The sequence below is a fragment of the Myotis myotis genome, unplaced genomic scaffold (genome assembly GCF_014108235.1).
Source record: "Myotis myotis isolate mMyoMyo1 unplaced genomic scaffold, mMyoMyo1.p scaffold_m19_p_35, whole genome shotgun sequence".
Lineage (NCBI taxonomy): Eukaryota > Metazoa > Chordata > Mammalia > Chiroptera > Vespertilionidae > Myotis > Myotis myotis.
Window position 1 is genome coordinate 496805 of NW_023416341.1, and position 23979 is coordinate 520783.

The following is a 23979-nucleotide window of genomic DNA, read 5'->3' on the forward strand; positions in this document are numbered from 1 at the left end:
CAGTGTCCACCTAGGGCTCACTCAGAGCAGCTGCCCATTATTGTGGACAGGTGGTCAGAGGCAGTCCAGTCACCAGTGGATGTGGCCAGGGCCTCCTTCTGAGAAGCTGTGGGGAGCTGGCCCAAGAGCAGGGCAGGCCCAAGGGTAAGGGTGCAGCTCAGCCTTGTGGGGGAGCCCTTCTTGGGGCCTGCCCAAGACAGGGAGGAGGCCGGTCAGGGTCCCTCACTTCTTCCTCCTCTGGTCTTTGCTAAGATACTCTCTGGTTGGGGGGTGGGGGGGAGACTGTAGGATGCTAGGTCTGTAGTCCATGAGAGAGGTCCAGGCTGGAGACCAAAATGCAGGGGTCATCGGCACATTGGTGGCATTTAAAGCCGTGAGCCTGGGGAGGTGAGGATGGTAAGGAGCTCAGGAGGGGAGGAAGGGCAGAGGTGGGAGGAAGCCCATGAGGCCTGCCTTCCAGGGGGGCTGTACTCCCCTCCCATCAGCCCCACAGAGAGTAAAAGGACAACCCCCCTTCCATGCATACACAGCTTCCAGGCAGCACTCCATGGAAAGCTCGGTGCCCCCTGAATCTGGAGAAAGGGGTCCTGTGTATGGACACAGCCTTGTCCTTCTCCCAGACTCAGTTCCTGTCTGAAACCAGGCAGGACCCCTGGCTCTCCCCCTGCACCCCTGGCTTCTTCCCCGGCAGCGAAGGCAGGTGAGGATGGGAAGGTATTTCTAGGGTTCGGCCCAGGCATCTCCCCAGACTTCAGTTTTTCTTTCCTGGGAATTATGGGGCTGAGGTGAGCAGAGTGAGGAGTGAGCTCACTCAGGGGTCAGAAGCCCCCGCACTCCGGGCTTCAGCCCCCGAACGTCAGCCTCAGGGCTGCCAGCTTTGTCCAAAAATCTCTGACCCTTTATGTGGCTGAAGCGGGAGGGAGGCAGGGGCAACAATGGGGCCAACCCTGACCGGTTTGGCTCATCCGCCTGTGGACTGAAGGGTCCCAGGTTCGATTCCAGTCAAGGGCACATGCCCAGGTTTCGGGCTCAATCCCCAGTGGGGGCATGCAAGAGGTAGCCGATCAATGATTCTCTCTCATCATTGATGTTTCTATCTCTCTCTCCCTCTTCCTTCCTCTCTGAAATCAATAAAAATATTTTTAAAAACAAAAAATTGGTTTAAAAAAAGAGCATGTGAATATCACATCTGTGAACAAGTCAACAAATAAAATAACTTTATTTTTAAAAATGGGGCCAGTGGTGGGAAATGCTCCTTAGAGGAACAGCAACAAGCAGGACCCCACAAGGGATCCCATGGGCTCTACACCACCTCAAGCTGCTCAGCCAGTTGCAGGGGCCGGAGAGCAGGAGGGAGCCAGGGACTGCTGGGCTCCCAGGGAGCCACAGAGAGAAGTAGGCACCCAGTCAAATGCAGCCCCCTTCCTCCCAGGCTGGGAGTGCTGTTGACCTTCCTGCCCCAAGGGACGCAACCTGCCTCAGACCTTGGGAGTGAGGTCCCCTTTTCCGCTCCCGCTCTGAGCCTTGGGAGCACCTGACAGTGGGGGCAGGAGCAGCAGAGCCGAAGCTCATGTGGGCGGGGAGTCCATGCACCCCACGCAGCAGCACCCCCTCTCCAGGGCATGGGCACGGGCATGGACCACTGCCCCACTCACTAGCTGGGTGGCCTCAGACAAGACGCCACTGCCCTCAGCCTCCCGCAGCGTAAAGGAGGCTGGGCTCAGGTACCAGACACGCGACCTGCATTGACTACTGAAGTCAGTATTCTTACTGGTCATTGCCACTCCCGCAGAAGCAGCTGGTACTGTGACGCCCTTTGGAGACCTGCCCCTCCCCACCACCCTCCTCGTGGCCTCTCTCCAGAGCCCTCCTCCCACACCCCTCAGTCTGGCGCCACCCCAAAGGGGCAGAGGTGGTTGGTACGGGCAGCTGCGTAGGCATGGCTGAATTCCTGGAAGCGGGGTGCACAGCCAAGCCAGGCCTCACCAAAATGGCTCCAGCCCACGAAGAGGAAAGTGCCAGGGCCAGGGCGGACACCACAGCGCAGTGGGGTGCGAATGGAGGCCGGCCCGGGCCCCCAGAGCCCCCCACCTGGAACAGCGGCAGTGCCTGGCGGAGGACACGGACAGCTGCCACAGTGACAAGAGACTGCAGCTCTGTGTGGTGGGCAATCCTGTGGAGGGTCCCCTGGATCACTGCAGGGAGACACACTGGCCAGTGGCTCGCATAGAGGGGAGGGGAGGCCCCCGGCTTCCCCCTCTGCCCCATTGGAGTGGCAGGGCCTCTCACCAAAGTCGCCAGTGCACAAGGCCAGGAGGAGCTCGGTGTCATTACAGGCCCTGCAGGCACCTGCATGCAGGGAAGACGGTCAGTGTAGGTCCTGCCCTCTTCTGGACCGCCCCCCCCCCCAAGGCCTCCTCCCACCAACCAGAGGCAGGAGGGCGACAGCAAATGACCAGACACCACAGTGCAGTGGGGTGCGAATGGAGGCTCAGGGCCATGAGGCAGTTGGGGTCCCAGGGAGCACATGTGTAGAAACCCTAAAGACCCCCAACCCTGAAGACCCCCTGCATTCGGGGTGATGCTTGCAGGCTCATGCATGCACCCACACACGTGCAAAGACACGGGCCTGAGGGTTGTGCCTAGCACACCCCACCTGAAGCTCAGTGTCCTGATGCATGCTCTGGCTCCCGGATCTTGCATATACAGTAACCCCTATGGGCTCCCAGAGCTGTGTCCAGGGCCCAGTCACCAGCCTGAATGGTGGGGGGATAGGGGGCAACAGTAGGATATGGTGGGCACGGAGCCAGGAGGCAGAACAGAGACACTCCACCCCCTATGGGGTCAGGCTCTAAGCTCCAGGAGAGCAAAGAGCTGGGTCTGCTGCCCTGCAGGGGGGTGGGGCATCTCCATGGTGACAGGCTCACACTGGACTTCTGTTATATTGGGATGGGGGAGGGGAGGGAGGTTGCCACAGGGCCAGAGTGTCCTGGAAAGCTTTGGCCTGAGGTTTTGATCCCCCGCCCGACCATCAACCCCAACCCCTTAGGGGCTAGGGACCTGGGTTGCCGAGACTGGCCTCCCCTTCCTCCTATTCTGCACCTGCCGGCTCTTTCCCCAAGTGAGTCACTGCCCTTCCTCCCGCTGACCGTTCCTCCCTGTGTGGTGGGGACGACAGGCACTTCCCACATGGCCCGGGTAGGGCGCGATTTCACTGACTCCCACCCAGACCGTCACTCACCATCCGCGCCCAGAGTGTGGGCCTGCGGAGGCAGCTCTGGACGCCAGTCCTCGCGCAGCTCGAAGCGGAAGGAGGCCACGCGGCGGCTGATGTCGCGGTGCGGGGTGGCCTGCAGGAAGATAGGGCCCCGCGCTCGCGAGGACCCCAGCGCACGCACCGCCCCGGACCGGGCCGGGCCCTGGGTCCGCAGCAGCTCCAGGGCGCCGCCCGCGAAGACCTGCAGCCCGAGCAGGGCCCCCCGGGCTGCAGGCAGGCGATGCGGGGCCGCGCGCCGGGGTCCGCGCCGCCCGGGGTAGAGCCACTCGATCCCGCCCTCCGCACAGGCCAGGTCCGCTGCCCCGCGCCGCCGGGCTCCCGAGTCAGGCCGCTGGGGACAGAGGCTCGGGACTGAGCCGAGCGGCCTGCGCCCGCGCCCAGCGCAGCCACACCGCTGCGTGCGCGCGGGAAGGAAACTGAGGCCGCTGCACTCCGAAGGGAGGGCCCCCGCCCCAAACCCACAGGGCGGGCCGTGCCACCCCGCAGGCCCCTCCAGAGACCAGCGCAGCCCCAGGGCTGACCACGCGGGCAGTACCTGCCCCTCCAGCGGCAGCGGTCCTCCGAGAAGCCGGCGCGGGCGGCCGCGGCCTCAGAGCGCGCAGAGCAGCGCAGGGGGCGGCATGACGCCGGACAGAGCGGCGGGCGCCGCCGGAACCCCGGCCCCGGCCGCGCGCAGCCCGTGCCGCTGGCCGCGAGGGCCGTGCGGGGCGGCAGAGCTGCAGGAGGCGGGCTGGGCGCGGCCAATCGCAGCGGCCCCGGAACTTTCCGCCAATCAGCGGCGGCTGCAGGAGCGGGGACGACAATCCAGGGACCTCGGAGAAGGGGGCTCCTAGCTCTGCTTGCTCTGAGTCTCCCCCTCGAGGTGCCCCGCCCTCGGCCTTGTGCACGCCATCCCGGTTAGCCTGCTGTCCTCTGAGCCCTTGGCCAGGGTGGGGGTGGGTTTGATACCCACTGGAAGGGGGGCGGGGCGGGGTCGTCTCATCACGGTGGCCCTTTCCAAGACTGGGACCTGGGCTCTCAGCCCCCATCCCGCCCCAATCTGGACCCAACCGACCCCAGGAGGCGACAGATACCCAAGGGAGGTGTGGCCAGGTGCCTGGGCTGCTGGCACCTGTTGCAGGAGGCGAGGGGCAGGCCTGAGTCACAGAATCAGGCCCAGGAGGTCCTGACATGGGACCGTGAAATGGGGCCCTCTCTTAAAATGAACCCAGAGGAGTGGGGCGGGGCACAGAGATCCCACAGCCAGGATTTCCCCTGAGGGGAGGGTCTGGGGAGTTGCTGGCCAATGGGGACTGGAGAGATTCCAGACCTGGCAAAGACCCTAATGTGGGGCCCAAGTGGACCGGGCCTTCAAAAGCCCTGGAAACCTTCAGGGTCCGCTCAGAGAGGCCGTAGCCACAAGGCCAGAACTCAAAACTCATGCCGGATCTCTTGGGGTCACTGAGAGCTTTAGCGGGGTCTTTGGGAACCAGCATAGACTCTGCCATCTGTGGTGTGAGCTCTCCACCCCCACTGTCCCCAAACCCCAGCCCTCCTGCTACCCCTGGGCCTGACAGATGAGGGCAAATGGCCCAAGGGGAAGGGGAGGGGTTCGAGCAGCTACCAAAATGAACAGACCACTGCCCTTTTCCCTGGTCCCAGGGCTCTCCCAGGCCAAAGAAGGGCCAGACGCCTACAGGGCTCAGCTGGTGGGATGAGAACCACCAGCTACACAATAGCCAATAGGTGGACACAACTGTGGAGAGCGGCTACAGTGTTTGGACAGGTTCAAGCCTCGGACTAATGAGAGGGCACAGTCCTCTCATGGCCACATGCAAGTCCCAGCTTGGAAGGCAAAGCCCTCCCAGCACAATTATAGCCAACAGCTATGGTTGTAAGCTTGAACCTATGGTCCGAACATGTGGCCCCACGTGCCTGAGTGATTGGGCTTGATAGAGCTCAGGTGCATGTCACTGAGTAGGCTCGAAACCCACGAGACTGTTGTAACATCTTGACCATGCCCTTACTTTGTCTCGAGGAATCTGGCTATAAAATAAAGACACGGCTTGTAGTCCGTGGCGCTGTCGCTAGCTCTCCATCAGAGGGAACAGCGTCCCACCCAGGCCCAGCTTTCTTCTCTTGTCTGTTTTTTCTCAACCCTTCACCGCCCCCTCTCAGGCTCACCCAACCCGGCTGAGCTGGCGCGGCACATAAGGTGCCCATGTGGGGCTGAGTACGCCATGGCCGTGCCGGCTCGCCACACACAACACAAGTGTCCATCAATGGATGAACAGATAAACAAAACGTGGTCCGTCCATACAGTAGAATTTGATTTAGCCTCAAAAAGGAAGAAAATTATGACATGCACCACGATATGGATGGGGAGTTAGTACGTAACTGCTTGACGGGGACAGAGTTTTAGTCCGGAAAGATGAAACATCCTGGAGATGGACGGTGGTGATGGTACTTGAACACTACTGAACTGTACACCTAAAAACGGTTAAGATGGTTAAGTTTTATGTTATGTGTGTTTTACCCAATTACAAATATAAAAGGGTAGTCAAGGCCTGGGGCTGGACACTATAAGGCAAAAGAGGTGCTGCAGATGGAAGGGAGAGAGCACTAGATTAGCTTCTAGGGCTGCCCTGGCCAAGGCGGTAGGTCCACTTACGGCTGGCTAGTCACTGGGGGATTGGCCTGTCCCCCTGGCCTCGGAGGCAGAGTGGGCTCCAGGCGCCCTCCAGTGGCAGTATGAAGAAACAGCCTCAGACGCACCCTCAGCCAACCTAGGGCCTCTGGCTCCCCACCTCAATCCCCTCTCCCCCCATAATGGGTCAGTATCTGTGGGTGCAAGGGCGGGAGGGGGACAGCTAACCTGTTCCAGAAGGGGCACATGCCTACCCATGAGCTGTATGTCCCTCCCCCGGCTTCCCCTTCTCCCCCAGCTCTTCGTTGAGGGGCCAGGTGATGAAGTAGCCCACAGAAGACTCAGACAGGAGCCACCTGTCCTCACTTTGGTGGTGTTAGCCATGGGAGTTCTGCTGCCTATGGGACCGGGAGCCCAGAAGGCCATGTGTGGCCTTGATTGCTGTGTGTGCAGGACCAGACTCACTGCACGTGCCCAGTACATATCTGGAGAATGAGTGTGTGTGCCAATGAGTGAATGAGTGAATGAATGAATGAATGAATGAATGAATGAATGATATCCCAAACCTCAGGCAAATCCCCTGACGTCTGTGCTCAGTTTGGGAGCTCCTTTGCATCTCCCAGTTCCAGACCCTCGGTGCCCTGACCCTTCAAAAAGGACTCTCTCCATCCCCACATAAAACCTAGGTCTTGCTAAGTGGCTGGAGCTGATGCTGGGACAAAGAGCAGTGTCAGCCCTTCCCTGAACAGTGCCTGGGACAGGTGACACTGGCCTCCAGCAGGGGAGGAAGCCTGCAGTGCTGAGGACACAGGCAAGGAACGAGGCAGGATCTGGCCTGGATAGGGGCCTGGGGGAGCAACGCAAAAGCCAGAGAAGAGTACCCCAAGTTCGGGGAACAGAGGGTAAGGGCCCGAAGGCCAGGAACCAGGAAGGTGGCCGGTGGGAGGCAGGCAGGGCCAGCCCCAAGCCCATCGGCTAGAGCAGCGTCGCCAACCTTTCGGACCCCACGGACCACCGGTTGGCGACCGTTGGGCTAGAGGAGTTTGGGGACAGCGAACAGAGCCCCTGTGGAAACGGTGAGGAAGCCCAGAGAGAGAGGTCAAGCCTTCCACTAGCCCAAGACCTCCCTCCTGGACTCCCACTTCAGCGAAAGCAGGGAAGAGGGAGAGATGTGGGCAGAGCAGAGGCCAGCCCCACCCATGTCACCAGCTAAGACTATGGTCACCCAGACCCCTGAAGCCAGGACCACCTGCACTCCTGGGCCTGGGGGCCAGGGACAGCAGGTACAGTTTCCACAGCTGGGGCCAGGGGGTGCCAGGAACTCTCCAGAAACTGGGTCACCCAGTGATGTGCTCTGATGGTGCCATGAACACAGGCCTGGATCACCCCTGGCCAGCCTGACCTAGGGAGCCCCAGGGTGCCGAAGTGACCAGCCCTCCCAGAGACCCCGTCAGTGAGAGGGTCATATCTGCTAACTCTTCCAGGCAGCCTGTACAACCTCTGGCTCCCCTTCACCTGCACCCCACTCCCCCACCCCCAGCCCAAGCAGAATCTGGCCTTGCCACCTATGGTGAGCCTGCACCCTGGGACATGGGGCAAGTTTCCTGTAGCTGGGATATTTTCCTCCCTTTGACAAGAAATACACACATACACACCTTGCATCTTCTCCAGGAGCCAAAAATGCAGTTGCCACTGATTTGCAATTGAGCTAAAAATAACTGCCAGACTCCAGCCAGGACTGGGAAAATATCCCATTGCTAGGAGACAACCGTTACCAGGAGACTGCCATTGCTAGGCGACAGGGTTGCCTTGGAGACAGCTAGGCCCTGAGTCATCCTCAGCCCTGGCTACTCCACTCCCCCAACCCAGTGCTTCCGGTAGGTTGGGCCTGGGTCCCAGGAGGACGGAGAGCAGGGAGCAGAAGCTAGAAGGCAGCAGAGACTCACCACCTGCAGTTGGCCACCACGGGCACGCCAGGCTGAGAGGTTCTCGTTCCTGTGGGCGTCTATGCTGCCTGTGGAGGGCTGAGGACAGCCAAACACCTCTGTGGCCTGCCCACCCCACAAGGACCCCTGCCTCTGGGTGGGGCCTGAGGCAATGGGGGCCACCGTGTCCATCTCATGGCTGCATAGCAGGAGGCTTCAGAGCTAGTGTAATCACTATCAAGCATGAGGCACTTACCACCTGTGCTCTGCTAGGGCCTTCGGGACACCGCTGGGACCCCAGACCCGTTTCCAAGGAGGGGAAGTACTTGCCTGAGGCTCCACTCAGGGAGGGAGTATCGGGGCCTAGCAGATGCTCCAGGGCACACATACCAAGGGAAGGCCTGATGACCCCCTGTGAGGAGAATCAGGGTGTTTCAGAGCCACTGCCTCAGGCCTTGAGAGCCACGAGGGGTGACCCCATGACAGGCATCCCCATTCCCTGATGTGACAGTGGCTCCCTCTCTCTTAGCCCCAGGATGTACCAACAGCCTCACTCCCCCTGACTCTGGAGCTGGAATTCCCCAGCAGCCCGGACTGGGGAGATTCCTTTGTGCCCAGGCATGAAGACAAGAGAGGGGGATTCCCCCCACTTCTCCAGGTGATGGGCCCTGAAGAAGGCCAGTGTAGCAGAAGCTCCAAGAATAAAGGGCAAGGCTGTGGGCTGACAGTCCTGGAGTCAGGGGGCTTCGGAGGCTGCAGGACAGAGCCCTGGGAGGGTGGGGACCATCTCTGCACTATAGAGTGAGCCCTCTGCACCAGAGAGAACAGGTGGGCCGCAGCAGGGTTAGACCAGTGAGGAGGTAGGTACCATCAGCCACGGAGGAGAGAGACACCTGGCACAGGAAGAGGCAGTGAAGGTAGAGACGCAAGTCATCCACAGGTGTTCAGGAGGCAGGCCTTCCGCAGTACATTTCATCTTCCTTTTGCTCTTCATTCAGATTCTTCCAAGGCAGGCCGACTTCTCAGGCCCCTGTGAGGGCACAGCCTGCTCTCTACCTGAGGCCTCACACCTGCTGGGGGGGCATGAGCTCCTCCCCGTCACCCCACCCCCCCAAGCCTGACATGAAACCCTGCCTGCCAGCCAGGACAACGTCCACATCGGGGTCCACACCAGCTTGTGCCGGTGCGCATGGGGTGGAAGCTGAACTGGAAGGCCAGCCTGCCAGACTCGAACACCGGAGGTGACCAGATGGGTGGGACAACTCTTTTTTCAGTCACTCAAAATGTCTTCACGCATCGCACCCTGTGTGCCCATACCCAGCCTCCTCCTTTGACTCTCTGTCGGTACAGGGGCAAGACTGATTCTTCAGTCCCAGTCACACCAGAGAGCTGCCTCCACCCAAGCCAGTGTCCCACAACCAGCCAGGGTCCAGCCAGCCTGGTTCCCGTTCCTGCCGCCCCCATCACCCCCGTCGTCACTGGGTCCTGCTTCCAGTCATAAAGCTGCAGACACCAAACACCAGCCGGCTGCATAGGCCAGCCCTGGGGCTCCTTCCCTGATGCAAAGACCCTATTTGGCTTTCCCCACACCTAGTCCCTCTGGGAGCAGAAACCTCAGGCTGGATACCATTAGCTTCTGTCCTCCTGCCCGAGCAGGCAGGGAGGCCTGGCATCTCCAGGGGCACAGACAGCCCTCCACACCCACCTGCCACAGTCCGTCTCCTCCACCATCTCTCCCAGCCTGGTCCCTAAAGAGCAGCCACTACCAGAGCCTCCCGTCCCCTCCAAAGGGAACTGGCCAGGCTCCGTAAGGCCTTAGGACCTTTGCGCACGGTTCCTGGACCACTGGACCATCTCACTCTTGGGGTCTCAGCTCCAGTGTCATGTCCTCGGGAGCCCTACCACCACCACCCTGGAGGGGTCACCATCACGTGGCCCTGTTCAACGTGCCTTGCACTCAAAATAGTCACTCTTTGAAATGATCTGTTGTTCTTCCGCTCTGAAGGGGGTGGGGAGGCCTCCCACTGAGGGGGGTTCCTGGGCCTGACACTCAGCAGGTGCGCAGGAGACGTCAGGGCCTTAAAGGGGGACGGGCTGACCGCTCTGCAGGAGGTGGGTGGTCACGTAGGGAAGGGGAAGGGGTGGACCATCCTAGCCCCCGCAGGTGGCAGCCAAGGGTTAGGACGCACGGGGCCGGCAACGAACCCCATAGGACCAACCGCGCACCCCTGGGCTAACCGCTAGCACCTAAGGGCTTGTGTCTTGTTTGCACCGCAGGATTTGGGGTCCCCACCGCGCCGCGCAGGCATGGCTAGCTCCGGACCCGCTCTCCAGCCCCGTGCCCTGGCCTCCCCTCCCCTCTCTTGCCCTCCTCTTGCCCTTCCCTGCTGTCCCCGCGCAGCCGCGCGCCCGGGTTTGTTATTGTGAGGGCGCCCGCGGCGAAGGTGGGGGCGGGGTGCCGCCGGGACTGGCGCGTGCCCGTGGGCGCCGCGGCGGGAGCGCGCTGTGTGCGCGGCGGGGCGGGGCGGGGCTCGGCATCCTCGGCCCTCCCGCCGGGCTCCCCAACCCGGATTGGCTCCCGGAACCGGGAGCGCGCGAAGGCGCGGCGCGTAGGGCCGGGCGGGGGCAGGGGGGCCGCGCGCGCGGCGCCGCCGGCGACCGCGGAGGAGCGTCGGGAGGAGGGGGGGGAGGAGCGCGGGGAGGAGGGCGAGGGGAGGGAGAAGGCGCCCGCCCGGCTCCCTGCAAAGCGGCCTTATTTATCTGGGCACAGCCTCAGCCTCCCCGGTGGGAGGCTTGGGGCAGCCGATCCTCTCCCACCGGGGAGCTCCTCTGGGGTGAGGCCGAAGTGGCCAGCCAGGCCGGGGCACCGGGCGCGGGGTGCGGCCGGGCCCTGCCGGCCAGGCCAGCACCTCCGCCGCCTTCCCGCTTCGCCGGCTCTCATGCCGGGCTCCCAATGACGGGAGGAAGCCCGGCGAACAGCGTGGCATGAGCCAGGAGCCCGGGCCGAGGTAAGGTGTGTGCTCCCGGACTGGCTGCGGGGTGGGGCGGGGGGCAGGCTACGCCGCAGAGGCGACCACAATGCGAGGGTGGGGAGGGGGCTTGAGACCGCCTCTCCACCCCCGAAGGCTTATGTAATCGCATCCCCTTCCCTGGCCTTGGCTGCCGGGCGTCGGGCCCTGCCAGACCTTCCCACAGCCCCTGACCCCAAAGGATGGCCTGGCTGAGTGAGGCCCACTCCCCATGGCAACCGGACCAAGACGGTGGGTCGGTGCTACCTGACAGTGTCCCCTGGAAGCGCAATCGCAGGCCCCCAGTCGCCTGACTGGGTGAGGTCCCGGCCCACGGCTGAGCTCTGTGCGCCCGGCCTCAGCACCAGCAGCCCCTTGGGCTGTGAGCGGGTGTTAGATACATCACACTCCAGGTGGAGCCGTGCGGATGCCCAGCCTCAGGGCCTGTCCGCCTCTGGACACCTTCTGGCCCTGGGCCTGTATGGAGCTGGCACAGTGGGCGGAGGAGGGGACGGGAGGGGACTGGGCACATGCCTGATTCTGGAGGAGGGGTCAGGCCTTGGCCAAAGCTGCAGGGCCTCAGAAGGGGAAATGGGTGCCCCGAGACTTGCTGGGGAGGGGGGCCTGTACTCCTGGAGTTTGAGCAGGTGGAGAGAATGGAACACCAATCACCCCAGGAGGAGAGAAGCCCTGGCTATTGGAACCTCAGGGAGCCAAAGGCCCAGTGGCCACTCCTCCAGCCCCTCCCTTCCTCTACACAGGAAGCCTCCCCTGCATGGAGAGAGCAGATGGTGGATGCCACCTCACCTGCCCCTCCAGCATGCCCCTCCCCACACCGCCTCCTCCTAGGGCCCAGTGACCAGAGTCAGTTCAGGCCTCCCTGGTGCCAGGCAGGCACTGGGCCCCTTCCTACATCAGACTCCTTTGAAGGCTGCTGGACAGCAGCCTGGGTGCAGAAGGCCTGAGAAGTCTGGGGGCCCACAGGCCAGGTCAGAAGCTGATGGAGACCTATGGGTTCAGCAGGAAGTGGCCACAGGGCTGGAGCTGAGCTGTCTGGAGAGGAGAAAAAGTCATGCCCCAGTCGTAAACATGGGCAGTGCAGGACCCCAGGACTAGCTCCCCCAGTGCTTCCCGCCTCCACTCTCTGGCTCCCCCCACGTCAGCCACCCCTCACCTTGGGCCAGGCCTATGAGCACCGCTAATGCTGCGGAGGGTCATGGGACATTTGCCACCCTCCAGCTCACACCCACTTCCTGGGCACTTTAACTAGTCTTATCTCCCACTGATGAGAAGAAAACAAGTGAACCTGAGGTTGGGGGACCTGGTGCCCTCCAGACAGCTGGGCCCAGCCCAGGAGGCCTGCACTGCTGAGAGCCAGGGAGACATCTCCCCCGGAGGTAGGGGAAGGAGCTCCTTGGCTGGCCCCCATTTTGTGACCTGGGTCTCAGAGGCTGGCGTGGGAAGAGTGGAGGTGGCAGTGAGGGAAGGTTTGTGGGGCCGGTGGGTGGCTCAGAATCGTTTCTACACGTGGACTGGGAGGAACTTCAACCAGAACAGCCACAGAGGGTGGGCTTGGGCCACCTCCCCCTACTTGGCAGGAAAGAGGGAAAGGGGTCGAGGCAGCTGACCAACGAAGCAGGCACTGAACACCCCAGGCCTGGGCCCTGGTGCTCAGGTGCTTCAGAGTAGACGGGCTTAGATGAGGCCTGACATCCCACATCCACTCCCCAAGGCACCCAGTCCCACTTGGTTGAGCTGCCCCGAGCTTGGCCTGAAGACTGTTGGAGCATGAACTCCAATCCCTCTTGAGGCCACGTGCTCCCTTCTCGGAGCCCCGGTGCATGGGTGGGGCAGCCTGCATCCCAGAATCTTCTCTAAGCTGGGGGCGGGAGGGGAGCGCTGCAGCTAGGACGTGTGCAAAGTGACAGGGATGTGAATGTGCCTGAGTCACGGGGTTTGTCATGGAATGTGTCAGCCTGCACCACACCCCCAATCCCAAGCTGCCCCGGTTGTCACCCAGGCCCTGGGGTTACCACCATAGATCGGTCTATGTGAGTTTTTCTGGCTTCGTGGCTCTCAGCAGGCAGGGGGAACTAGTCAGTGCAGGTTCTGCTGGGGCCAGACCTCCAGTGTCCAAGGCAGGCTCTGTCAGATGGGGGTATCAGAGATGGAGGAAGAGTCCTCCATGGTGGGGGACATGAGGGGTGGAGAGTTTCCCGGGACAGAACAATCCAAAAGAACAGTGTCCCAGGGGTGGACATGCAGCTTGCAGCCTCTGGAAGGAGATTGGGGTGTGACAGGGACAATGGTGGGAGAGACCACCAGCCCAGGGTTCCGAAGTGGGAGGGCACAGGTACGTAAGCAGAACAGAGCAGAGTAAAGAGGCCACAGGAGGTGTGCCTGGCCAGTGACAGGCTGGCTGGGGGGCCTGGGTTGCCCTCTGGACCACTCTGCCTGGCCTGGGCTTAGGGAGTCAGACAGATGGGGATCTTGGGGTCAAATCCCAGATTTGTACAACTTCTAAAAGTTGACTCTCTGAGCCCTGCTTTCCCCACTATGTCGGATGGTTAGGCAGTGTGTGAAGGACTCAGAGCAGCAGTGAGGGGTGTGGTGCTGGGAAGAGCAGGACCGCTAGCCTCCCTCCCTCCTGGTGGTGCCTGTCCCCTTCTCCTCAGGTCCGGCTGGATTATGGGGGAGAAGCAGCCAGCTTCCTTAACCCTGCAGTTCCCAAGGGGAGTCTCAGCCGAAAAGGAGCCATGAGTCATCCTCTTCCCAAGGGTCTGAATAACTGCAAGGCCCACCTGGAGCCCCAGGGTCTTGGGGGCCTTCCCAGAGGCTCTGGTACCAACCCAACCCCAGTGGCCTCCCTCCCCTGTGGACACTAGCCTCAGTCACAACCGGGATGAATGAACCAAGTTGCAGCTCCCCCTCTGACTGCCCTCCTCTTAATCTAACCTGTCCTCCATCAAGCCTCATGAGCTTTAGGTAGCCACACCCCTTTCTGCATGCCCCTGCTAACTGATTGCCAGTCCTCACTCACTCACTCATTCATTCATTCATTCATTCATTCAGCAAGCACTGAGAGGCCCCTGAGCCCTGGTGCCATCTTTCCTCAAGGAGCCCCCAGCCGAGGGGAGAGGCCAGTAGGTAGACAGTGATGAGATCCCAGCTGCTGACTGAGACCCTGGAGATGCTTCCTCAGTGCTGGGGGTCCTTCGGGCCTAGTGGTGACCTGGGTCTCAGGGCCTAGTGAGGGTCTGCAAAAGAGGCAGCTCCTTACGATACCCCAGTGTGGCTGTCTGCAGCCTGTCAGCCTGGAAGTCACAAAGTTCCGGAGGACTCCCAGCAGTCCCCGGGGCCTCGATGTGTTTCCTAGGTCCGCTCTGGCTACCATGCTTCGCTGTAAGTCTGCTGGGGAAACACGGGGGCTCTCCCAAGTGGCACCCTGACCCAGCTCTGGTTCAGGCTGAGGGGGACCAGACAACTAAAGTAGAGGCCACCATCTTCCCCCTTCCCCTGCGGTGACCCCAGGAGCCTCAAGCTCTGGGGACCTCCCCTGTAATTCTACTCCTCACTGAGGAACAACCCACCAGTGCTGAGGCCAATAATAGTGCAAGTGTGGGCATCTTTTTTGAAAAGCCTCTCTTCCCAGCATTCGCTCCCGGTGTTTATCCCTAAATGGGGAGGCAGCCCCCAGCAGACCGGCAGCTGTCCCTACCCCCTCCTGGCGGGAAACTCCAAGCAGGACCTTCAAGCCCCACTGGGTGCAGTCACAGGTACCAGGAAGGTAGGGGCACTGCGACCCATCTGGCTAGGTGGATGGGGCCTGGGCCAGGCAAAGGGGCCCTCGTCCTAGCCCTGCATGGACCTAACTGGCATCTGTGACCCTGAGCTCACCTTTCTCCCAAAGCCCTGACCCCTGGGCCAACGTGTGGCTGTTTCCAATTTTGAGCTACAGAGCGGGGGATTCTCAGGCTGGGTCAGTGAGGCTGGAGTGCGAGGAACAGCTGGAACACAGCAGGACCATGGACAAAAATTGAGCAGCAGCCGGGCTGCCTCTGTAGGGAGGCAGTTCTGATCCAGGGCATGGGGGTAGGGGTTGGGAGGGCTGACTGACAGGCAAGGCAGTACCCTCTGGCCGGGGTGGGGGTGTGGGATGAAGGGCAGCCAGGCCTCAGACACCCCCCAAGCTCCCACCACCACCACCACCACCACCACCACCACCCGGCTGCTGAGGGTCGACCTGGTCCTGGCCACTCCTGGGGGCACTCTCCCAGAGGCAAGTTTGTTTCACCAGCTTGTCCCTGAGGCCCTGGGGTGGAGATAGGACTGTGGATGTGTGCAAATGTGAGCTCCGGGGGGGGGGGGGGGGGACAGGAAGGAAGCCTCACAGTTGCGGGGCGGGGGCGGGGGGCATCCACGTGCATCCCCCCAACTCAAGCACTCCACACGCACACCCATGGCTGGAAGCATTTTCAGTCTAAATCTGCTCTTGAGTTATTTCTCCCCTAGTGCCGCCTCCGCTGCCTCCTTGGGATCTTAGACGAACCGGGCGGCTTCTTTCCTCTCCCCGAAACCCCTCTCCGCCTCCAGGGCCCCTCCCTGCTGAGCTGGGTTTGCCGGCTCCGGCTCCCACACACCGCCACACCACCAGCCGCTGTCCGCGGTGGAGGCGGCCGGGCCTCGCCTTCGAGCACGCGCACAGCGGCTGCTTGGGGCGCTGTCCATGGTGCTGCGCGCCGAGGGCCAAGCCGGCCCCGCCTCGGCTGTGGGAAGCGGCCCAGGCCGGGTGGGCGGCGCGCCCTGAGGGATGAAATCATGGAGCCCTGCTCCGGGAACGCAGAAGGTCTTCAGGCCGGGGCTGCTTCTCTGCGCCCAGCAGCCCAAAGGTGGGAGTTACCGGGATATCCTCTGCCCTGGACCCAGGAGTGGGGGCCAGTTGTGGCCTTCATCCTGTAACTCCATGAAACACTGCTGGCCACCATGGCCCCCTCCTCCTGTACTGGCATTAAGGGCAGCCCTCATGTCACACCACCCCGCCACTGTGGGCAAACTGTAACTCCTTGGAGCCTAATCTAATCCCCACCCCCACCACCCCCACCCCCAAGCTGCTCTGAGGCTGAAAGCCATTACTCCAGTGGGTAATTGGCAGAAGTTATAGATGTCATGTATCAACCTGTGTGAAGTCATGAGCTACCTGGTCATGAGCTCGGGAGGGGCTAGCCAAGGTGTGGGAGCCTCTTCAGGGGAGGGAGGGCCCAGGGTGGACTCTGGCCTAGGGGCTCATGGCTGCCAGGTCAGGAGGGCTTTGGGGCCCAAAGCTGGGTTGGCAGTTATGAGGGCCATGTGTCCCAGGTCTGGGCACCCTCTCCAGACATGGAATGCTAGCAAGGGTTGTCCTGTCCAGGGCTTGGAAGCAATAGAGGGTGTGGCGCTGGGAAGAGCAGGGGAAGACTGCCCACTTACCTCCCTCGTTCCTAGTGGCTCCTGTCCCCTTCCACTCGAGCCGGCCGTGGGGTTCAGAAGCAATTTCCGTGTCATTTCCTAAGTGCGCATTGTAAGCTATGCACCATGCGTAGCCCTTTGCACATGCTGTCCAGTGGAGGAGGTATTGTCACCTGTCTGGCTTCTAAGTGAGGAGAGTGAGGCTGGGAGAAGAGAAGGCCTTGCCCAGGCCACACAGCCGAGGTGGGGCCTGTTTTGAGTCCAGTGTGTGTGACCGTGTGGATGAATGCAGTGCACAGCCTCCTCGCTGGATGTCTGGTGGGCAGGATATCTGGAATGTGGAGCAAAGGGTAGCACTGTGAGAGCCCCACTGCCCCATCTCTCAAGGGCCATCTGTGGCCTGTGCCCTCTGACACCCACTCACAGACCTGGAGGCCTAAGAAGGGGAGCCAGGGTGGTCTCAGCCCCGCTCTGGGGAGAGCCCCCTTCACATAGCCTTCCATAACCAGCTCTGCTCTACCACTATGACCTTGTGCAAGCAATTCACACTGCCTCAGCTTGGCCTTCTCCTCTGGTCAATGGCTACAGTCACCACAGCATCATCCTCAATGAACTAGGCGGAGGGTTAAAGAGCTAGTATGTGCCCTGGCCAGTTTGGCTCAGTGGATAGAGTGTCGGCCTGCGGACCGAAGGGTCCCGGGTTTGATTCCGGTCAAGGGCACGTACCTTGGTTGCATGCTCCTCCCCAGGTGCGTGCAGGAGGCAACCAATCAATGTGTTTCTCTCATATGGATGTTTTCTCTGTCTTTCCCTCTCTCTTCCACTCTCTCTAAAAGACCAATGGAAGAATACACTTGGGTGAGGATTAACCAAAATAAAAAAAATAAAGATAGTATGGTCCAGGGCTCACTGTGCTGGCATCACAGTGATCTCTGGGAAGCCACCTGCTCTTTCTTTGTGTAGATTCTGAGCTACAGAATCTCCTGTAGCCACTGAGATTCTCAGGGGCTGGTGTGGGAATCTCAAGAGTACTGGAACTACTCCAGAGCCGTGCCAGCGCCCCACCGTGGAGAGGCCAGAGACTGCCCTAAACCCTGTCCCTTAGCTATGCAGCCCCTGTGCAGTGGAGGTAGGCCTGGCAGGCCCGGAGGGTGGGCATCGGAGTAGCAAAGGTGAAGAGAACAGGAACGGGTGAGCGGCTTGTCTCTCGCCACCTCTGTTCTCTCATCTGTAAAATGAGAACCATTGTAACCTAGATGTGGAAAGCTCTGTGAGTGGGTGCAGGTTGAGCTCAGTGCACACACTAGGCGCTCAGAGACTGGCCCTGTGCTGTTGCTGCTCCATCAGGGAGGGAGGCTACACTTAGATCCTCTTTGTCGGGTGGTTCTAGGAGTGTCCTGGGAGGGGACACCCGGAGACAGGAAGGGGCCCAGCTCTTCTGCCTCAGCAGAAGGGGGGGGGGCCTGTACTCCTGGAGTTTGAGCAGCTGGAGAGAATGGAACACCAATCACCCCAGGAGGAGAGAAGCCCTGGCTATTGGAACCTCAGGGAGCCAAAGGCCCAGTGGCCACTCCTCCAGCCCCTCCCTTCCTCTACACAGGAAGCCTCCCCTGCATGGAGAGAGCAGATGGTGGATGCCACCTCATTCGGGGGAGGGAGGGCCCAGGGTGGACTCTGGCCTAGGGGCTCATTCCTCACTCTGGGCCCCTATCTGCAGAGTGACGGAGGAAGATGTCCAGCCCCGGAGTCGACGGCGACCCCAAGCCCCCATGCTTGCCTCGAAATGGCCTGGTGAAGTTGCCAGGCCAGCCCAACGGTCTGGGTGCAGCCAGTATCACCAAGGGTACACCCGCTGCCAGGAACCGCCCCTGCCAACCACTGCCCCCACCCACTCTCCCACCACCCAGCCTGGCTGCCCCGCTGCCCCGGGCTGCCCTGGCTGGGGGCCTATGCCCCCCAGCAGGGATCCCCCTTGGTGGACCAGCCTCAGCCCCTGCACCTGGGCCCCCAGTGGAGCGGCCGCCACTGGCCACAGATGAGAAGATCCTCAATGGCCTCTTCTGGTACTTCTCGGCCTGCGAGAAGTGCGTGCTGGCCCAGGTGTGCAAGACCTGGCGACGCGTGCTCTACCAGCCCAAGTTCTGGGCGGGCCTCACACCTGTGCTGCACGCCAAGGAGCTTTACAACATGCTGCCGGGTGGTGAAAAGGAGTTCGTGAACCTGCAGGGCTTTGCGGCACGCGGCTTTGAAGGCTTCTGCCTAGTGGGCGTCTCCGACCTGGATATCTGTGAGTTCATCGATAACTACGCCCTGTCCAAGAAGGGCGTCAAGGCCATGAGCCTCAAGCGCTCCACCATCACTGACGCTGGCTTGGAGGTGTGTCCTGCTGCTGGCTCAGAAGGGACAGGGAGGGGGCAGGGCTGGGCAGCAGCAATGGAGCAGGTGTGAGGGTGAGGAGAGGTGGGGAGTGGACCCAGAGGCAGCTCAGGCATGCAAGAAGCAATGTAGCTGAGGGCTGAGCCAATGCCCTGGGGGGGTTCATGGCTCTGGGATAGGTGAAAGCGGGACTAGTTACATAATTTGAGCGGCCCAGTCCAAAATGGAAATGCAAGTCCCTTGTTCAAAGATGATTTAGAATTTCAAGACAGTGACAGACACACAGCTCATTACGGGTAAGGTTCTTCTGAACACCGGCCCAGTGGGGAGGATTCTAGAGATAATGGGGGGAGCGCGGCAAAGGGCAGGGGTGCAGGTGGCGCCTTCCTTGGGATTTGGACTGTAATCATCAAATCATTAACACCAACTGCTCTGGGCACGTGCTCTAGCCAGGCCATGGGCTCCCAGTTCCCTGTGCCCTGCCTCCTCTGTTAGTGTGGTTGAGGTGTAACAGGAACACTATAAAGTGCCCTCGTCCAAGCGTACAGCTCCACGTGTGATTACACGAAGGACAGGGTTCCTTCTACCCTCTCTCCTATTCTCCTCACGGTGCTCTGTGGGGAGGGGCACACCCAGGGGACCTGGGTGAGCTTGAAGGTCACATCTCCTGACCCGCCCACAGGTGATGCTGGAGCAGATGCAGGGCGTGGTGCGCCTTGAGCTGTCCGGCTGCAACGACTTCACGGAGGCAGGGCTGTGGTCCAGCCTGAGTGCCCGCATCACCTCGCTGAGCGTGAGTGACTGCATCAACGTGGCGGATGACGCCATCGCAGCCATCTCGCAGCTGCTGCCCAACCTGGCCGAGCTGAGCTTGCAGGCCTACCACGTGACGGACACAGCACTGGCCTACTTCACAGCGCGCCAGGGCCACAGCACCCACACTTTGCGCCTGCTCTCCTGCTGGGAGATCACCAACCACGGTGTGGTCAACGTGGTGCACAGCCTGCCCAACCTCACAGCGCTTAGCCTCTCCGGCTGTTCGAAGGTCACTGATGACGGTGTAGAGCTCGTGGCTGAGAACCTGCGCAAGCTGCGCAGCCTCGACCTCTCCTGGTGCCCGCGCATCACTGACATGGCGCTGGAGTATGTGGCCTGCGACCTGCACCGGCTGGAGGAGCTGGTGCTGGACAGGTGTGTGCACCCTCCCCCACCCCCAGGCCATGAGGGCGGGGCGGGCGAGGTCAGCAGAGCCCGCAGCCTAGATTAATGAACTGTAAATAGGGTGGGGCTGCTGCAGGGTTGGGAGCGCAGGTGAGGGGCAGGGTCCTCAAAACTCGGGCCTAGTGTGGGTGAGGTGGGGCTGTGGAAAGGAAGGGGCTATTATGAGTGGGGCAGGGGGTGAGTCCACGCCAGGGGACCCCGGGAACAGGAGTAAGGGGTGGGAGCTGAGGGAAAAGGAGGGGTGTTCTGAAGGTGGACAGCCCCGCTCTGTTGCAACCACAGGTGTGTGCGCATCACGGACACGGGCCTCAGCTATTTATCTACCATGTCGTCCCTCCGCAGCCTCTACCTGCGATGGTGCTGTCAGGTACCGGCCCTCTCCGCCTCTGGCGATTGGGGAGTAGGCAGGGGGTGGGGGGCGCGGGGAAGGCCCCGCCCGGACCGTCCTCTGATCTGCTCCCGGCCCACTCAGATCCTGTAAGGAAGTCTGGGATCCCTCCTCACCCAGCGGCCGACGTAAGCGGAGTGTGCGGAGTCCCCAGGGCCCTCAACGACATTCCCCAGCTGCCTCCTGGCTCCGTGGGGAGCCGAGAAACCCCCGTTTTGAACCCCGCTCCCTGCCCCTCCAGCAGCTCCAGGCCAGCGGCCTGACCCCAGGAGTGGGGCTCCCACCGGGCGCGAGCGGAAATGGTTAACTCGCTCCGCCCTCCCGCCCAGGTGCAGGACTTCGGGCTGAAGCACCTCCTGGCCATGAGGAGTTTGCGTCTCCTGTCTCTGGCAGGTGAGACTACCCCCGGCCGCCCTCCTGGACAGTGATCACCCCCGCACACGCACACACTTTGTCCCCTCCGCCAAACCTGCGGGGTCCCTTGTGCGGATCTAGGTCCAGGTCAGCGGAGGGAGAGGCCCCGCAGGCTCTAGCCCCGCCCAGCGCAGGCTCTAGCCCCGCCTTCCACGAGCCGCCCCTTCCCCGGGCCCCGCCCACTCAGCCACCAACCGGTCCCCGCAGGATGCCCACTGCTGACCACCACCGGGCTGTCGGGCCTAGTGCAGCTGCAGGAGCTGGAGGAACTGGAGCTGACTAACTGCCCCGGGGCCACCCCCGAACTCTTCAAGTACTTCTCGCAGCACCTGCCCCGCTGCCTCGTCATCGAATAGCGTGGGGTCTCCTCGCCCCGGTCGCTGGAACCCGCCTGGCTCTGGGCGGGGACCCGAGGGCGCTACTCAGACCCCCCTCCCCGCACTTCCTTGTCCAGCACGGGAGGTCCAGCGAACCAAGGGAAAGCCCTGCCCCGCGGCCCCTCCGCTCCTCTCCTGGACCCGCCCAGGCAGGGAGAAGGGGGGTGGGGGGGTAACGGGCGGAGCCCGCCCCATGCACGCACGCACACACTCGGGGATTTGTGCATGCCCCTCGTGCCCGCCCTGCACGCCCACCCTCCGCAGCCACTTCCCTTGACTCGCACGCCCACTGGGGGTGGGGGGTGGGCCTGGGCCTGAGAGGCCTTTTAAGCTCTCAGACGGCAGTTCTTACCGCCTTCCCCACCGCACTGCCCTCTGTCTCCCGGGGCTGTCCTCCCCGCCTCGGGAAGGGCCCACTGGGATTGAGGGGGGCTGGGTCTCCCAGGACACAGGGGCCCGAAGAGCCCCATGGGCTGCCTGCATTTTCCACCGCACCTCACCTGGAGCCCTCCAGGGGGTACGAGGGGAAACAGGCTGCCACCAAAGCCATGGCCCTCCAAGGAGCCCAAGTCCCACCGCCCTTCCCCCACTTCATTCCAGCCTGCCCTACGCCACCTCCCCTCCTCTTTGGCACTGTGTGAGACAGTCCCCTGCTTGCCCACCCTACCCCCAGGCCTACAAGTCCCTAGGCCCTGGCCAGACTGGGCTGAATTAGGCTGGGAGAGGTGCAGAATGGGTGACAATGACCTTGGCACAATGAGCATTAGCCCAGCCAGCTTCTGTCCATCTCAACCCAGAGGTGGTACAGCTACCTTGAGAGACCCCAAGCTGAAGCAAGCCCCAGGGCCCACAGGCCTAGGGAGCAGTCCTGGGTGGACCCTTCACTGCAGCCCCTGTAGGTAGCTGGGCCCAGGCCTCTCAGTGACACACTTCACCTTGGGCAGGTCTCTATAAATTAGAAACTGGAAAAGTGGGCCCCAGTCAAGGCTCAGGGTCAGCAGCAGCCAGCTTCCAGTGGCCAGCACACCCTTAGCGCCCAGAGGAGGGAGGGCTCATTTCTAGCCGCCCCCCACCCCTCCCCAGCTGCCCAAACTTTTGCTTGCCCTATTGGGCTCTGACCATGATCTGTCAGATCCTGAGACTGGGAAGTCCTAGGGGATGCTGGCACATCATGGCAATTGCTGAGGAGGGGGCTGGGACCCCTTTCCATCCCAACCTTGAACCCCAGGAGATACAGTGCTCACACCTAATCTTGGGACATCCTGCCCCCCATCTGGTTGGAAGAGAGTAACCTGTTCGAGAGAGAGAGAGAGAGAGAGAGAGAGAGAGAGAGAGAGAAGAGAACAAGAGATACTATTGAAGCATAGAAACAGTTCAACAGCCCAAAGATCTTTCTGCCCCTGGAGTGCTCACAGGAGGCTCCTGGGCTGAAGTGGTGAGGAGCCAGTTTCTTCAGCCCCTCCCACAGCTCCTTAATGGGAAGTGGCAGCTGTCCATTTGTCCAAAGTATTAATGCAACTGAAGCTGTGATATTTCCAACGACTGTAGAAGGAAAGATTAAGGGGAGAGAGGAAAACAAAACCAACCAACCCCTAAAATCATTTTCTTATTGTACATAATGACCTCATTCTCCTGTATATGCGGAAGATATAACCTTATATTTGGTAAGTGTTTCTTGTGCTATTTTATCACGTGACCTGTTTATAAAAATATATATTAAAAAGGTTGTAAAAACATGTGTCTGAGTTGTTTTTAGGTAATCAGGCTATGATGGGGAAGGTATATCTGCCTGAGGGGCCTAAGTCTCTGGATTCTTGTGCACCACTCAACTTATCAAACTTGTTGGTTCTTTCCACAAATACAGAGGCTGGGTGCCTTGATGCCAGGCAGAAAACCCAGTACTGACCAACAGAGAAGGTCCCTAAGCTCTCTTTGGTTCAGGGGGAAGAGACAGGCACTAAAGTCATTACACCTAATATTCTCTCCAAAATATCTAGGATCTAGTCCATCCTTTCAGAAGGGCAAAAATGAGCCTTGTTTTATGCACAGGGTAAATGAGGTTAAGAGAGGGGCAGGCCCGGCTGGTATGGCTCAGTGGTAGAGCATTGACCTATGAACCAGGAAGCCACGGTTCCCGGTGAGGGCACATGCTTGGGTTGTGGGCTTGATTTCCCCGTGCGGGGTGTGCAGGAGGCAGCCGATCTATGATTCTCTCTCATCTTTGATGTTTCTATATCTCCCTTCCTCTCTGAAATCAATAGAAATATATTTTTTTAAAAAGAGAGGGGCAGGATGTCCTAAGAGAGCACACAATGCAGCAAGGACAGACCAGAACTCACACCCAGGAGAGAAAGGGAGGCTCATAGAGGGGCACCTAACAGGGTTGTGTGAACAGGCGCTCAGGCACTGGAGTCTGTGGAGACCAAGACAGGGTGATCCCTGCCTGGTGGAGCTCACATTCGTATGCAACAGACAACCACCAGTAAACAGAGAAACGGGTGTGATGAGTGGAGGTGACAGTGACTCGGAGAGGCCACGTCAGATAAGGTGGTCAGAGAAGGCCTCTGCGAACGGACCGTAAGCTCAACACTCAAGGGTGGGCAGAAGGCGCGTTCTGGAGAGGAGAGCCTAGCACGGTGGCCGAGAGGCAGGAACGTGGCGGGCTGGAATAAAGAATGGAAGTCGCTGCGGATGGAGGTACGCCGGGACAGAAAGAGGTCAGGGGTTTGGGCTTCATTCACCACGTGATGGGGAGCTATGGGGCGCCTTAGTCCGAAGAACGGTAGGTAGCTGCTCTGCGGAGTTCAGATCATGGGGAACAGGGGCCCGGGAAGCCTTTAAGAAAACCTGCTCCTGGGGTTCCGGGGACATGAGGAAGGAGGTGGAGACGACTGGAGGAATTCGGGACTCGTTTAGGGATGA

General features: G+C 60.9%; 2 protein-coding genes across 3 annotated transcripts; one reads left to right on the forward strand and one right to left on the reverse strand.

The window, feature by feature from the left end:
• Window positions 1-1194: 1194 nt before the first annotated feature.
• METRN (meteorin, glial cell differentiation regulator) lies at window positions 1195-4764 on the reverse strand. The gene is given in 9 exon segments (XM_036303018.1): window positions 1195-2073; window positions 2076-2195; window positions 2290-2349; window positions 3242-3463; window positions 3466-3530; window positions 3532-3574; window positions 3577-3608; window positions 3813-4059; window positions 4587-4764. Coding segments are annotated over 9 exon segments (1158 nt in total). The 3' UTR covers window positions 1195-1882.
• Window positions 4765-10524: 5760 nt separating this feature from the next.
• On the forward strand, window positions 10525-22793 carry FBXL16 (F-box and leucine rich repeat protein 16). Of its 2 annotated transcripts, XM_036303207.1 has the most exons (6): window positions 10525-10836; window positions 17999-18657; window positions 19340-19848; window positions 20161-20245; window positions 20596-20659; window positions 20888-22793. In XM_036303207.1, the coding sequence occupies exons 2-6, from the start codon at window positions 18013-18015 to the stop codon at window positions 21034-21036; spliced, it is 1452 nt and encodes a 483-aa protein (XP_036159100.1). In that variant the 5' UTR covers window positions 10525-10836; window positions 17999-18012; the 3' UTR covers window positions 21037-22793. The 2 variants fall into 2 exon arrangements, with proteins under 2 accessions (XP_036159100.1, XP_036159101.1); XM_036303208.1 differs by lacking the exons at window positions 20596-20659; window positions 20888-22793 and adding an exon at window positions 20351-20579.
• The last annotated feature ends 1186 nt before the right edge of the window (window positions 22794-23979 follow it).

Excerpts from the sequence above, each read along its gene's own strand:
- FBXL16 (XM_036303207.1), top strand. The coding sequence starts at position 18,013 with ATGTCCAGCCCCGGAGTCGACGGCGACCCCAAGCCCCCATGCTTGCCT. Across the intron at positions 18,658-19,339 it reads TCACTGACGCTGGCTTGGAG|GTGATGCTGGAGCAGATGCA; the intron begins GTGTGTCCTGCT and ends ACCCGCCCACAG. Across the intron at positions 19,849-20,160 it reads GAGGAGCTGGTGCTGGACAG|GTGTGTGCGCATCACGGACA; the intron begins GTGTGTGCACCC and ends TTGCAACCACAG.